This window comes from Columba livia, chromosome 3 (assembly GCF_036013475.1).
Source record: "Columba livia isolate bColLiv1 breed racing homer chromosome 3, bColLiv1.pat.W.v2, whole genome shotgun sequence".
NCBI lineage: Eukaryota > Metazoa > Chordata > Aves > Columbiformes > Columbidae > Columba > Columba livia.
Genome location: NC_088604.1, coordinates 98136502 through 98152970, shown reverse-complemented (window position 1 = coordinate 98152970; position 16469 = coordinate 98136502). Strand labels below are relative to the sequence as shown.

General features: G+C 38.7%; 1 protein-coding gene across 1 annotated transcript in view; it reads left to right on the top strand.

Moving 5' to 3' along the window:
* The window catches only part of LOC106145688 (spermatogenesis-associated protein 7 homolog), a 57878-nt gene that overhangs the window by 3501 nt on the left and 37908 nt on the right, over positions 1–16469 (top strand). Inside the window, exons 2-4 of the mRNA XM_065058443.1 lie at positions 8622–8696; positions 13326–13418; positions 16388–16435. Of these exons, the coding sequence (XP_064914515.1) occupies positions 8636–8696; positions 13326–13418; positions 16388–16435 (202 nt within the window). The 5' untranslated portion in view covers positions 8622–8635. The remainder of the gene's footprint in view (positions 1–8621; positions 8697–13325; positions 13419–16387; positions 16436–16469) is intronic.

Genomic DNA, 16469 nt, shown 5'->3' with positions numbered 1-16469 from the left:
AATACTAATAAATACCACAATAATTTAATTGAATGAAATTATTTTCTTGTGAAAGTCCTAAAAAAAATAAATGATAGGCATAATCATGTAATTCATTCATGTAATATTGTAGTTCCAACTGTACTGAAGACTTGTTATATCTAGCAATGCATTATACCTGAAAAAAAGGGGGAAAATTCAGTAATTCCTCACTGTGTAGAGCAGAAGTCGGCTTCAGAATGTCTTGTTTTGTCAGGCAATAACACATCAATGTCATGTTGTGTAGAAAAAGTCAAAGCATGTGCACGAGCAGGGGAAACCCAGACAAGTAGAAGAAAAAAATCTCTAAGACTCAAGAGAGAAGAGACAGCAGTTACCAGCTGTTCTGGTTAAATGTACCCTTCTGTGCTTTTTTTCATCCTTTTAATTTAGTTTTCTTTTTTTAAGGTACATTGTTATTTTAAAATGAATATAGTTCACACAGGTCCTGCCATTCCTTGGCATCTAGATGCTAGGATAAAATTAAACAGAATATATTGTATTAAGGCCGATTAGTTAAGAGCGCATTTGTTCAGTCCTTTTTCTTTTTTTTTTTTGCTAGGCATTAGTTCCAGTTTCAGCCTTTACAGATAAGAGGAGCCTAAACAGTAAATAAAAGATGCAAGACTGTTAAAATTTGGATTTCTTCTGGGTGTAGGTCAGTGGTCCTGATGCAGCCTCTGGCTTTATTTTGCTCAAAACAACAGAGAGGAGTTACCAGCCAAGCTATACTGACAGAAGAAACAGTCTGAATATTTTTTTTTTCTAATTTACAACTTACAATAGTATAATATACATATAATATAATATAATTTATAATTTACAAGTAAAGGAGGTTGTAAATTGGCAAAACACTTCCCAGTGCTGTCCTACATCTGACTAGAATTTCATCTGGTCAAATTTGTCTCCAATACTGGAAATAAGTAGATGCCTGGGAAAGTATAGAACCAGGGCAAGAATACAACGCTTTCCCCTACTACTCTCCCTCTTCCCTTTTGTCCTTTCTCAGCCCTTTGGGGGAAAATGTCCTTTAATCTTTGGCTAACCAGTGTGGTGGACACATAAACCTCAGAGTTTTCTAACAGCACCTTTCTCATGTTTCAGTGCTTATTTGTACTTAGATTATTTCTCCTGACTGGCTGATTGTGCTGTGTTGATGTTTAAATATGACAGTTCAAGACTCATTTTGTGAGGCACATATCTGCATAGAGTGAAGGACAGCTATTGCCTTGAGAAACTTTAAACCTCTGGTTTAACTAGACAAGACAGATCGGAAGGGAAAAAGGTACACACAGTGGTCTTTGATGCTCTAAGTCATGCACTAATTATAAATATATTCCTAAAGTAATTTCCAGTCTGGTAGATAGAGCACTGCTGCATAGCCAAGGCAACAGAAGCCTTCATAGCAATTTGAAGCTCAAGGAAATTTCCGCTGCCACAGCACTCAACCCTCGTCACAGGGAATAAAGAGAAAACATTTGCTTGCTCTGGGGGGAGAGTGGAGCATGCTGATGTAGTAGGCAGCACATCCTTGGCCAGATGCTGCCACAAACCTCCCAGTTGGTAAGAAAAGGGATACTTCCAAGCCATAGGCCATGTCCAAGGTGACACTTGGGCACTGGTAGAAGGGAGAGACAGTGTTGCATCCATCCTGCTAAAGTCAGCCGTCCCCTTGATGAGAAGAGAAACAGGATTTCGGAAGGGATGTGAAAGCAGAAGTGATTTTAGGGCTTGAATTTTCAAAGGAGTCTAAAATAACTGAAGTAATGCACCAGCAGCAGGTTCATATTCATCAACAGAGACAGCATAAATTTATTTATATCTTGCTTTTACCTGCCCAGTATGGGGCCATATTTCTTGCTGACAAATGCAATCTAAAGTGCTTCACTTACAATGTGCTTATTTTAGAAACTCAGAAAAGGGGTCCTGCCTTTATTGAAGTGACTACTTGACTGTGTTGCCCACAGAAATCCATGAGCTACCACAGCATGGCTGTGTGCTTGAGAGGTAGCTCAGTTACTTTCTCAGGCAATCAAGTCATTTGTTCTTCATCAACTAGAGTTCATATTTAATGAATAGACTCCCTGCTGTTAAGTTCTCCCATTTGGATGCCGTGTAAAGGATAACAATTTGCAGATGAGCTCTGGCCCATGAAAAGCCCAATAAGAGTGATTCTTTATCCTGCAGGGCAAGAGTGTAGGCTAATCAGTACTTGAGCAACCCTCAGCTATTTGATTTGGATAAAAGGGCTGATACAATTATGGTGCTCTTTCTATTTATTTAAGAATCTTGAAAGTGTTACTGGGAAATTATGAATCTGTCCTGGATGAGAAGTGATAATTGATCTGTATGCAGCTACCTAGGAATGACATACAGAAGTGAGTGAAAATGTCTGAGCTCTGATAAAAAGACAACATCCTAATATATATTGCTAGTTAAACCATCTTGTGTTCTGTTAATGAAAAGAGAAAGAGAATAAAGAGCAGAGTCATAATTTTTCCACCTGCTTTCATGGGTTTTGTATTGTCTTCTGTTCTTATTTTTCTGCCTGTACAGATACCCAAACTGTAACATCTCCCTTTCACATCAAAGGGATTTGATGAAGGACTGCCCTGATCTTTCTTCCTTTCATCTGTCTCTCCTTGCTTCTCCGTGTTTTTTCTGTAGCTACCAGTGGATACCACCCAGTGACAGTAAAGGCATTTGAAAAGGAGCGTCTTTGCTCCCTTGAGGGGCCTTGCAGCCTGACGAGCACACTGCTAAAATTGGATCCTGCTGCTCTGTGGGAGGACAGCCTGGGTCTGGGATCATACATCTCTTCAGAGGGGCTCTCTGGGGTGTCGCTTATGTAACTGTTACACTTGCTTAATTTGCCTCCAGCTCTTAACAGTTAACCATGCGGTTTAAGATATAAGGTAATTACATCCCGCAAAGTATGAATAGCAGTGTTCATCTGATACAAGCGTGGTAGGCCTTAGACGAGGCAGTCAAGTGGCAGAACTCTTCTTCCACAGGAAGGTCCAAAATCAAGGAAAATTAACGATGCCTTCTTAGAATGCACATTAGAACCCTTCTGCTCATGCCTTCAAATTCGTTTTTTTAAATTCATTGAACCTGGAGGCTCTGTCTCATTGGTTCCCAAATCCCAGGGCTTTCACATTTTTTAGCTCTTCATACCAGACCAAGTCCTGAGAAGCCCAGAGAAGGGTCTCCTGGGCTTCAAGATTCAGAGCTTGAGGATAAGCTGAGTTCTCAAAGGTCTGAGGTTTCCTGGTCCAACTGGAAGGCCAAATGTGACACATATAATGGCTTTTGGGTTCACAGGAGAGAGAGGATGGACCTGCTACTTCCACAGAGCCAGTGGGTGTTGGAGCGGCCACAGCCCCCAGCAGAACAGAGGCCATGCGGTGGGGACTGCATTTTGGCCCTGGTCCCTGGGAGCCGGCATTCCCCCACAGCGCACCCGGTGAGCCAGCAGGGGTCCTTGCTGGTCTTTTTTTCTGAAGCTCAGTGAAACACTGTTTTTAGTATGAGAAATATTTCTATTTTGACAAACTGACAAAAAGTGCCCACAGAAGTCCTGTTTTTCTGGAAATTTTTCAACCAGATTTAAAATGCTGCACAAGGAGTAGTCGTGTTGAGCTTGTTTTAACATTCTGAACTAAGTCTGCGAATGCAGCTTCCGTATCTTATGCCTGTTGAGGGACACAGGCTTCTGCAGGTATTCAAATATGGATCCAGAATGATTCCAGTCCAGTAGGAAGTTAATGTGGATTTTAGGGTGCTGACACGTAATGCATCTAATAATCAGTTCTGAATGCTAAATGCCACACGCACATCTCAGATACTGTAGTTTGGTATTTCTGTGGGTGAAGGTCCACTCCTTTTTACCCAAACTTACTCTATCAATAGAGAACACCTGAGAACATTTTCAAGCATAAATTTCATTGCTTAATATGTATGATCAGGTCTGTTTCTGCTTCAGAACTATGCTAAACCTTCCACATTCCCATCAATTAGCATAATATGTGGCTAATTTTTAATCCACCATAGAATGCAGTGACGAATCGTTAAGTACAAGTGTGTGAAACAGGATATTCTATCACTAGTCTATAATAGTACAAGAGACTAGACCGATGTTGAAACCTTTTTAAAAGTTGCACTTGCCACTAACTTTTGTACTGAGAGCCAAATTTTACAACGCACAAAGCTCTGCAAATCTGGGAGCTGATGCTGCTCAGCAGCTTACTGGAGACAAGTTGCAAAGGGACAGAATTAAAGCCCTTGTTTTTGGAGAATGATTTTCTCACAGCAGCAACTGCTTATCTTTACCTTTAATCTATTTCATTGTACATCATTCAAAATATTCAGAAAGAGTCTGTCTTATATCTTCTGTGAATGCCATTAGCAATGTCATGTTGTATCTGTGCATTATTATTAGCTAAAATGTGAAAAAAATATCCTCTTTTCTCCAACTTCCATTCAGCACTTTAACTGTCACCTTCATAGGTGTGCTGTGTTTTATATTCAATACAAGCCATTCCCTGTGAAGCATTTTAGTATCCGTCTACTATAAGAAATATCTGATTTTTCTTCCACATAATTTACAGCCTGGGTCTCCTGTTAAAAGAACTGTGCATTGATGTAAAATAGCAAAGCATAACACTTTCTGATTGAATTGTTTTATTATACTCTGGTGAAATTAAAGCAGTTTGGCACAAATGAAAGAAACTGCTGCAGCTTTTGTATAGGGAGACAGCTTTGGGTATTATGGAAGTACAAAAAACACAAAGAAACTGCAGAGATTGTGTTGACAACAAAACACAACATTAAATAGAAATGAGCCTCTGCTAGATCTGGGACTTGTTCCCTTGCCTAATGACTGCAAAGATCAGGGCTTAATTTATAGTTGGATAGGTAACTATTGAATAGGCAGTATAGATTCCCTACTGTGTCTTATACAGGTTTAAAAGAGATGGTCATAAATTATGACAGATTTAGGAAAGTCCTCCAGTTACTATAGATGAGCTTAAGCAGAGATGAAGCAGAAGCTCTGCTTTCTCTCAGTTTGCTATGGCTCAAATGAAAAGCTTCACAATTGACACCATTCCTTCAAAGGCTATGTACTACTTGTTGTCATTCTTACAAAAAGTAAAAATAATAGCATCTGCATAACAGCTGAATTATGTTAGCCATAGCACTAAGTTATGGTTTTATGTATCTGTGTGTAAAGCCAACAGGACTTAAGCTTGTGGTAAGGAGCATTGCCAAATTGCCGCTTTTAAGAGACTGAACTCTCTGTATTCAGAAACTCCATCAGACAGTTCCCTCATTTCACTATCAGACACTTTGGAAAAGAGTGTTCATCATTCAAGGCCTGATCTGGAAGTCAACTGGAGTATATTGTTAGTGACTTTCTCCTTGGATATGCTCTGGCTCCGTGTGTGGTATTGGACCACCACAATGAATCATCGTAACTTGAACACAATAGGTTTTATACTGTAATCTCATTGGTTTTCCAAATACCTCTTGCCAAAATAATTTCCTTTTTGTGTGGCTTTCTATGGGGAAACACTCCGTTCCTAGAAGCTTTGAGGGCTCCATATGTCAAAAATGGTTACAGCTACAGAAATTAGGCCATGTTTCTTTTCATGAGAAAGAAAATTCCACATATTAGATATTTAGATAAAGATGAAAATAGATGTCCTGAGGTTTAGGCACTGGTCTGGTACTCAGGAAATCAAGTTTCATTTTGCTGCCACTAACTCTCTCGATCTTGTTACAATGAACAAATCCCTTAATCTTTTTCAGCCTCTGAAATGAAGACAATGTTTGTTTGGTTGTTTTTTTCCCTCACCTGCTATTTATCTGGTTTGCAAACTTCAGTTGTAAACTCTTTAGGTACATTAATGAGTGACTGGCTGTTTGTACAGAGCCTGGACCGGTGATCTGATTGAGATGTCAATAAGTCACCAGAGTTGAGACAACAGCAGCAACATCACTGCATGAGCTACCTGCTGTTAAGTGCACATGTAAAGAACTAGTTACTTAAAGATCTGCCATTATTGTGACTATGTTCAATTATAACAACTGTTTAGTGCCTGTGTCATGTGTTACACATAGTGTGCACATATTAAATTAAATGTGTTTGGGTCAAACAATTGCAATTTTTGATATGTGCTTGTTCCATTTTAATCTGTCCTCACTCCAAGCAGTTTCCCACTGATGTTTTTCCACTTCAAATCATAGTGGAGTAATTGTTGAGCTAAAATTGTGGGACTGGACAGAAGAAGATAAAGAATTATTCTCTGTTCTTAAGTTGCACATGATTAAGAGCTCTTTTCAGTGTAGTATCCTTCTATCTGTCATGCCTTTCACATATGATTGACATAAAATAAGAAAAAGCCAAAAGAGGTAAGGATTTAGCCAGAGATAATTTATATTTCAAAAGAAATTAAATAATCAAAATTATTATTAGTAATATACAGTGAAATGTAGATAAACAAATTTGCTTATAAGTCTTTGGCCAGTATATATCATATATATAATTAAGTTCTGCTCATTTTCAGAGCATGAATAAAAATGCTTAAGGAATATATCTAAATAATTTTTTCTTAATCAAATGTTTTTATATGTTACCTTCGATTTGAGAGCGGTAACTTCCTTTGTCTATATCTTGTTGTGACTGTAGAAGGTTTTTTTCCAAAGACAAAAAAAAAACCCAACAACTGACCTTTTGGTGATTTTATTAACTTAGGGACCCATGACAATTAGAAATATGAGCATAGAAGGAAAGCAATGATGTTTACTCAGTTTCAATTTATTTCATAGTGTTTTTATTTTAAGCTTGCGGTCTAAGGTGGCAGAATGTGACCCAAAAAATCACTGCTCACAATCTTTCCAGCATCCGTTTTCTCAGAACACTGTTATAATACTCTCTGTTACCTGCATCCTTTTATCTTTAAGGTGGCTGTCCCAGAGAGGTGATTTTGCCAAAAACTAAGCTGGCAGTGGTGAGGCTTGAATTTCAGAACCAGGTGAGAACTCATTCTCTGAAAACTCCACCGCTTTGTCAGGTGTCACCAAATCAAGATCCAAGACCTGTAATCCCTTTCTAAAGTCTCTGCCCTTAGGTTTTGTTTATAGCTGTATAAATACAAGGTTTGAGAAGTTGCAGCAATCCTTTGAGGCCAAAAATCATCCTGAAATGTGTGTAAGAGAACTGAAGTAAAGGCTTCATTTTTTAAGAGTCAGACACTCCTGGTTCCTCCCACAAATTATGATGTTGCCTTGAAACAAAAAAAAAAAAAGAATTGCATTGATTTTTCTAGTTCTGATGGAACTTGACTTGTCCTTTGACATTCAGGATCATCTCTAAGGAGATGTTTCCTTTGCAACTCATAAATCTAATCAGGCAAATACAAGTTCACAATTAACCAACTTCTGCTGGTAAACAACCCTTTGGAGTATAAAACTACTGAGCTTTAGGCTCCTGTACGCCAGTTGGCTTATCTGCTTAAGAAGGTGTGGGTTTAAAGTGACAAGATTTATCTGGTGGTGAATATTAGGTATGCATATTGTGTTGGTGACTGGCTTGCTTCACGTTAATAAGAATAGGTTTAAGATGAACCAAACAAAGTTTTTGAGAAAGTCTATTTAAATTATAGTTCAAATTATTGCCGGAACTTTTGCATACAGCCAAATCATTGCACTAAGTTAAAACTTAGTTAAAAATGAGGGTAGAAGCTTAGTTTCCATGATCAGACTTACAAATTAAGACAGCTCTTCCTTTATTTTAATGCAAGTTAGGAACATGATTGTGTTGAAAAACATATCATTGTACAGGTAGGGGCTGACGTCTGCATTTCCTATGAATCTGTGTCTGTCTGACTCCTGTGAACCTAAGTGGCTTTTGAAATGGAGAATCGGCCCCTTCAGCTGTTAAGCCACACAGTGAATTTACCCTGTAGCTCATGTGAGATGAATTCAGCTGTCAGCAGTGGGACATATCTTCATAAAATGGGCAGAATTCCATGTATTTGGAATTTGTGTTCATGCAGCTTGTCCTTAATTTGAAATGAGAGGGTGCTTATTTGCTTACTTTGTTGGCTTCTGTGGTGTGAGCTTATACTATTTCATAGAGTATCTTTAGAAAATCATCAACATTGTGGTTTTTTGCCCCACTGCTTCCCTTGGGCACAAGCGGTACAGTAGCATACTGAGCTGCTCCTTCTTTTGCCTCCAAGATTTATGTTTAGCAGAAAAGATCTTTCAGATTGCAAAATATGTGACACTTGCACAATGCCATGGCTCATATTTGTGGCCTGTAGAAAATTGCCCTGTAGATGCTGTTGTAACAGGGAATTTTCTCTCAGAGAAAGGTCAAAAGGCTCCTATTAATTGGCAGGGACTAAAACAAACAGAAGTAATCTGGCGGGTAAAGTGACTTTGAAAGTACCAGCCTTTTCATACCTGTATCAGTTGTAGCACAGCATTCTGACCAAGAGATGACTCTTCTGTAATCCCCACAGGACCTGCAGAAATTGATCATATTCTCAATACTTTCATAATATGTAACCAATACATTTTCCTTCCCTACCAAGGGTTCCAGATAGCCATGGTGCCTACGTACTCTATGAAGGGACCTTTCAGAGGTCACATGAGTCTCAAAAGTAGCCGTAAGTATCAAAGTTCTTACTTGATACATGCCTATGTGCTCCAACTTTGGAAAAATGGCTTGAGTATTATGACATTATTAAAAATACCAATTTTATTACTGGAACAAAAGAAAGAAGATAACTGCTTCCAGTATCTGCTATTACAAAAATCTGACGTCCTTAATTCAGGCAAGCACCTTTCCTGGTCAGGATCTTTGCCAACCACCTGTAGAAGAATTGCAAGCAAGCTGTTCTGCCTGCAGCTTCCCATCTCAGAAACGCGTGCGGTTCCACTGTACCTTTTCCATAGCCATCTAGTTCAGTCCTTAATTAGATGCTGGCAAACACACCACCACCACTGGCACCCCCTCCACCTTTTTTGTCCTTTTTGTCCTGTGTTCCTCCCTTGACGAAGCCCAGCTGCAGTCAGATGCATTTCAGGGCTCACAGGGTGTTATCCCACCATCCTCCTCTTCCCGCCCTCTCCAAGGAACCCCAAAGGACTGTCAAGAGGACACCCGTCGTGTCCCCGCCTCAGCAACCTGTCATACAGGTTTCCTGTATAAAGTGACATATATCTATTTTCTGAAGGGAACAGGAACAGAAACACCTCTGCTAGACCCTCAAATCAGAAGCCCAAGCTGAATACCTGCCAGTGCTACCTATAGCTGAAAGTAGGTGGAAATACTTACCCGGAAGGGGAGCAGCTTGACTTAACTGTGCAGCTGAACCAAAGTGAGAGGACCTGAAAAACATTTGTCAGCCATTGACTGGGCCACTCTGCTGAGAGATTGTCTCATTCGTTACTACATTGTCTGCACTGAAACAAGCACCTTGGCCATAGCCATGGGCCAACATTCTGACTTGTTAAGCATGGGGCAAACATAAAGGGAAGAGGCGGTCCCTCTTCCCCCCAAATTTAGACTCTAAATACAAGATGAGGCAGTAGACAGGTACAGACAGCTGCAAGACCATAACTGTGAACCAGCGTTTATGGTATGAGATAGCTCTTTCCTTGCAATGCTAGATAGATACTTCTGTCAGTTCACAAAAGGCAAAGCCAAGGATGCTGCAGAGATGGTTTCTGCTTGCCAGTAATGTGAAAGGTAGATAAGAATTCAATATTTCCAAGTTTTTGAGGCTTAAGTATCACTGAAGAGCTTTTATTTGTTGGTTATAAGTACATGTAGTTCTGTCCCCACATTGTGAAATTTCCACTTGTAGGAATTAGCAGACGACAATGGCACAGACTATTTGCAGTATAACAACATTGGAGTGATACTAGTCTTTTAAAGATTAAAATAGTTGACATGTTCTTGAGAACATGTATTTTTGCTCCCATAAGAGGCAGAAAGTAGTGGCTTTGAACTGGCAGCTGGGTGGGGAGAAAAAGTAATCTCTTGTGTTTTTCAAAAGCATAGTTTTGTTTTTCAGCTACATGCAAAAGACATGTTTTATCACTGTCATTGTGTATCAGTCAAACTTTAATACTGCTATGACTAGATTTATGATATGACATTATAGCTCTGGACATGATATATTCTCCAGACATGATTTGCAGAAGTAATCTCTTGCAATTCAATCAGTGGAAACTAGGTAAATTAGTCATGGTACAACTACACATTCAGGACTATAATAAATTACTAAGAAAGTCATTACAGAATAGGAAATAAAAAGAGTCAGTGTTGTGAGAGTTGTTACCATTCTTTATTGCTCGTTCTTGGATCCATGCTTCCTGGAGATCTTTCCTCGTATATAGAAGCAAGACATAAATGTCTTGAAAGTACAATAGTACTCAGAATTTGGAAAGATTTTCAAAAGCGGCAACTTTCTGTAGGTAAACTTGTGCTCATATATAGGAAGTGTTGAAATTCCGAAATATTGAAAATTTGCATAAAGCAATTCGCTAAATGTTGCAGGTGAATGAGGTCTGTGTAAGACAGCAGAAAATACAGAAGTTCGATTCTGTTCGAACATGGGCTTGAGAACTCTGCCAGTCCTTACAGCACACGAAAGGGCTGTTTCAATTTGACTTGACATGTGTTTGCCCCATCAACAGAGCATTGTAACAGGACTGCTTAAAATTCCTGGAAGATTTCTCTTTAACATTTCCCTCCATTTGAAGTTACTGAAAAATGTAAGAGACGACAAAAGAAAAAATTGTTAAAAAGTGTGAACTTTCCAGTGAGCTCGAATAAGATCTTTCTCTCTAGAGGTGGGAAATACTTAATGGGCACCCACTAAATCTCCCAATTTTATTTTTTTTTGTCCTTAAAACATCTTATTTGAGAAACTGATGTGTTTTTTCATGTCCTCTTTTCAGAGAGATTGAGACGCATAAAGACAAAAATGACTTGCCAAAGTTCAACAGAAAGTCTCTGGCAAACTAACAGATTTGCTTTTTTTCCCCTTACATGGGAATAACCACAATGCTACTTATTGCAAAATATTAGTAATTTTCTGGACACAAGATAGAGTTGTATTTTATGAAAGACAGAAAATTAGATTAAACTACTAGTGCCTTGCATGTCTTCACCATTTCAAATTTGGAGCGGTAATTCGTTTTGAGAAGAATGTTCTTTTTATAAATGGATTTTCCATCCCTTTTTAATCCTCAGATATTGTTTGGATTATCACATTGTTCTTCTGTCATGCTGTCTTTTTCACTGCATATATTGAAATCAGGCTGTCACTGCCAATCAGGGAAAGATGTGGGGCATTTCCTGAAATACTATTTTCTTTTTCTTAGTGACAAGAGCCTCTAGCTGCTGTGATTTAGGGCATTGCCATTCCCTGAACTCAGCAGAGCTGCCTCACTTTTCAGCAGCTAGGGATGGTGCTGGATGTTACTGAAGATGTTGTTCGGTTGCTTTTGCCAGCAGGAGGTTACAGCACAATTGGAAAAAATTCATGAAAAAAAAAAAAGTTAATAACTATTGGTCTGAAGCACATAAACGTTTTGAAACAGAATAGTACTGATTTTAACTATTTGATGTGTCTTTAGTATGGCACTGACACCCATGGGGTGGTTTCCCTGATTGAAATTGGACGAGGTAAATGCTCACAATCAGAAATGTTGTGAGCTTTATATTTGACTGCTTCAAGTATCGGATTCCATTGTGTTACCTCTACTACTTATGCTCAATTTCATTAAGATGAGATAAATGCAGTCTGGTCATAATTTTGCACCAAGTTCTCCATTGCTTCATTATTTCTGTTGAAGCCTCTGCATCTGTTTGTGCCATGGTGTAAGCACTCTGGCTGTGCCTGCGTGTTCGATGAACCATCAGACCGGATGGATCTGGAGCTGAAGTAACACCACATTTCTGCAGCTGGTCATGTTGGGATGTGATGCTGCAGGTCTTCATGCCAGTGCACTTCTGGCAGGCTTTTAATCACCTGTGGGAGCATATTAGTAAATAATACTAAATGAAGCAACAAATATGGCATTAGGTGTTCTCTCCCACTCTTTCTTACAGTGCTTGTTGAAAAGATGGCACGATAAACTCAATGCAGTCAAACTCCTTGGCAGTGAAACACAGTTTGTAGCACTGTCTCACATGATAGGAAAGAAATTTAGACCAATAAAAAGCAACACAGCAAGAAAACAGCCAGGCTGCAGTTAGAAGGATTGATTCCCAGGTTCTCAACTCAATATCTCCTATTCTTTCAAAATACAATAAAACTTTGAAACTAAATCAGTAGCTGAAATTGTACATTGGGGACGTGGACAGTGAAACAGTTACTTCATTGTATCAGAAAGCCAAATCTGAATAGGTTGGATGGGTTGATTATCTCAGTGTAAGCGTTATTCTGTGTCTGTGGATGGGAGGCCAAAGGCATGTTAGATTTCTGATCTCCAGCATTCTGTTTATTTTTTAATATTATTTGCTAGCAAGTTTCCATCTACAAATGCTGTCTGATTATTTGAGAAGGAATCCAGAAATAACATTTTTGTTTGGAAACGGGTTAAAAGACAATGATCTTTCTCAGCTGCACTACCACATTAAAATTTAAAACAATTAAATGTTTATCTGCTTCTTGACTTTTTTTCCTGGGCTAATGAACTTACGTCAGAGACAAATTCTTCCTAATCTGAGAAGTCTTGTGGGTTAGAGATTCAGAGATGTGTCATGGTCAGTCTGTGTGTAACACATTTCTGTTCCATGTTTTGGCTCCTTTTTTGACCCTGCTTGTGTCTTTGTGTGTACCCAGCCCATTTTCCTCACTACGGAGTGCTAGAGTTAGGCCTGGTATCACCAAGAGGCAAGATACTCACATGCAGTCTTTTGCAGTACTTTGTCTTACTTGCTAGTATTAAACCTTTCAAAATGTAAATGCCTTTTATTATATCAGATATTAAACAACGAAATCCTCTACTGTTCTCTGGAGTTCTGTGTATAATATCCAAGGCTCACACATTACTTATTGTAAGCTGTAATTCTCAGGTACTCAAAAACATGCAAAATTAGAATAATTTACCACTTTTTCATGTTACATTTTGTGTTACCTTTACTTTTTGAAATTAATGAATATTGACTTGATTTCACTGCATGAATGAGAGGCTAAATATTTAAAAGTTTTCAGAGCCATTGTTGCCTGAGACATTGCTTGCCTTGTCAAATTAACTAAGATTTTTTCTTGTTGCAGCTTTTTCTCCTGGACCTTCCTGCAAGCTCTCTAACCAGTACCTCATTCAAGATCACATGGCTGCTCATTACAAGAACCTGATGTCTGCCAAAGGTATGTACAGACTTTAATGATGACAATTTCTATGATAAAATCATAGTCAAGAGAATGTTGGTTGCCCTTAGTTTTGGCTGGCTGCTGGATTTCTTCCCCTTTCTCTCCTCCTTCTCCCTGTCACTAACTCAGCAGGTGTAGGAGGATCTAAAAGTGAGGCATAACCTGGTGTGCTCTTGAAGGAGAGATATGTAGAGCACTTGATTGGAACTGTAACCTTGTCTGGGGAGAAGCAATCCTAACTGTTGAGAGGGTAAAAGTCTACAGAGCCAAACTGTTCCACCAAGTGGCAAGTTCATGTTAGGAACAGAAATATTATTTAATTCCACTGTGTTGTTTTAATAGTGGTTTCTGTGTAGGGGTATATGGTAGTTAACGAAAAAGGAAGATAAAATGACAACTAGGGTGGGCATTTATTTAATTGGGAGAAATCACTGAAGAGTAACAGTGAAGGTTACAGCTTTTAATATTTATAATGTTACAGTATCGGTCCTAAATAACCTAGAGGGAAGTTCCATTATCATGCAGGCATGTTTGAGAGGGCTCTTCAAACACTCTCCCTCCTGTAAATAGCTGCAAATTGCTAGAAAGATAATTTGGAATTAAAAAATATCCTCCATCTGTTGTCTGGAGCTGTGTAAACTTCCTGGTGCCTCAGGTGCACCAGAAAACAACTGGAGTTGAATGGTCATAGCTGCAGTTAGGTTGCTGCAACACTCTCGGTCCTTGGGCTCCCAAGGCTTTCTAAGCAAACAACTCACTGATAACAGGCAGTGAGCGCTATAATAACACATGGCTGTTGAACAGCAGATGAGATTACTACTGCATTTTTTGCCAGGAGACCAATCCTTTCACCAGTTTTCAGTGCCAAGTGCTTTACCTTAAGCTGCCTAGCTTAAACCCAGTGCATCTTTTTATTATGGCATCAGAAACACTATTTAAATATTTCATGACCTCCACCATGCTACGGTTCATGACCATCCCACTCATTTTGGGAGCTGGAGGCTGGATTGCTGCTGTATACTTTTGTACTTCAGTGACTTCTGCTTTGACATGGCTAATATCACAGAAACAGTGAACTCTAAGGACTGTATAATTCATATCCTAGTACATTGCTCATAAATATATAGAAGCAGCAGGACTAATTAAGAGCAACAAAGACTGCTGTATATAATTAAAATTTATTTTATTATCAACTGGTGAAGCCTAAATGAGGGAGTGAAGATCAAAAAATAAGGGGACAAAACAAAGAAATTTTAGAGTCTTTTTGTGTATTACATTCTTAAAACTCGGAAGAAAATACACAGAAGGTATTCTTGGCATAAAAGGAGCCAAGTGCTTTGTTTCCAAGCAGGTTTCAATTTTCTCTTTTTCAAATGTCAGTCCTGCTTGTCTGTAGCAGAATTCGGTCAAGCTGGAAAGAGCTTCTCACAGTAGGTGCTAATCAAAATTACTAGTGGCTAAGATTTCTAATTCTTAGGTGTTTCACCATCTGAAGTTACAGTTCGAAAAAGTCAGATTTGGAGCATACTAGAGCAGGAACTTTTAATATTAAAACACTTCTTTTACTTACTATAGTGCTTTTTCGTTGCCAGAGGTTTTTCTTGTAGAGCTAAACTTTTGCATACGTATTAAAAACTACAATATTGAAAGGATATCAAGGTTCTTTTCTATACGTATCTTGATGCTCTGAAGTGCTGACTTGCCACATGTTCTGTACATCCTTAGAGGAGATAACAGGATTTTGTGCCTCTGAAAAATCTAGCCAAGGTTGCCTAAAGGCCTTTTCTGGTATCTTTCTAAATATTCTCCAATCATTTTGAAATACAGCTTCTTTTTTAAATACAACTTCTTTTTCAAATACAACCTATTTGGCCTCACTCCAGACAGCAGCTAGCCCTGCATGGCTGAAATTTCATTTGGAGCACTTGTACAAACTCCAATTTGTTGTGACATTTGGCAGTAATCACAAAAGTGTCTTGGATGGAAATGGAGTCAGTGTCCTTCAGATGAAACTGGAATACTGAACTTCTCCTAGGTGATTGCTTTTCCCTCCGTAGTCAAAAATAGTATTTCCTGCTATACCTCAATTATATCCAGGAATATGCATTCAGACATAACAGCTCCATTAACATCCATACCATCTCCTGTACGAATACATGACTTAACAAAGACTGTGCAGCAGTAGAGTGACGAGCCTGGTTCCTTGAAGCTCCCTTGATTTAATCTTTTACAATGAAAACCAAATGACTGAATAACAGCAAATGCCATGTACGAAACTTCCTATGTAATTGTATAATGAAATAACTCCTGCTGCTAGAAAGATGCTGAAGAGCTGATGACCTTGAGCCTAGGGACAACTTGAATCTCACTCTTAGAGCATCATTTGGCAGTTTCCCCTGGCTGATAGTAGATGTGCTACTCATCCCTGTTATATAAAGTTTCAGGGTAGCAGCAGATGCCAATACATCATTAATACAGCTTTTCTTATATTGTAAACTAAAATGAAGGTTAATAATTTTAGCTCTACTGGCTCTGTTTCTATACCTAAGTAAAAATGGGAGAAAGCCACAAAAATCAGACGCAGGTTTGATATCAAATGAACAGCAGCATGGCCGAGGCACTTGTACTTTCTCCTAGATAAAGACAGGGAGTCAAATCCCCAGTTGGCATAATTGCAGTTGGTGTAACTATAGCTGGTGTAGCTCAACTAGCTTCACTGCATTTAAGTTATGCTACCTTCTGAAACCTCACCTTTGGCAAAAACAATAGCAGGAAATAGGAAAAAAAATAGTATACATCACTAGGGAAACAAGAGCTGCATTGTTAATAATGCTAATATTATGCAGACTGGTACCACATTCCCATAGGGAATTCAGCACCTTAGGAGGATCATTTTCCTTCATTTCAGTGTTAATATTTCTAATCTTGGTGTTTCGTTGGACTGAACTTTCTTTTTGTTAATACAGCTGCTGTTGATTCATCTGCACCAAAGAGTTTGCATACCAGTGTTAAATGTGAGTAGTTTTGTTTTGTTTGTTTTCAAAATAG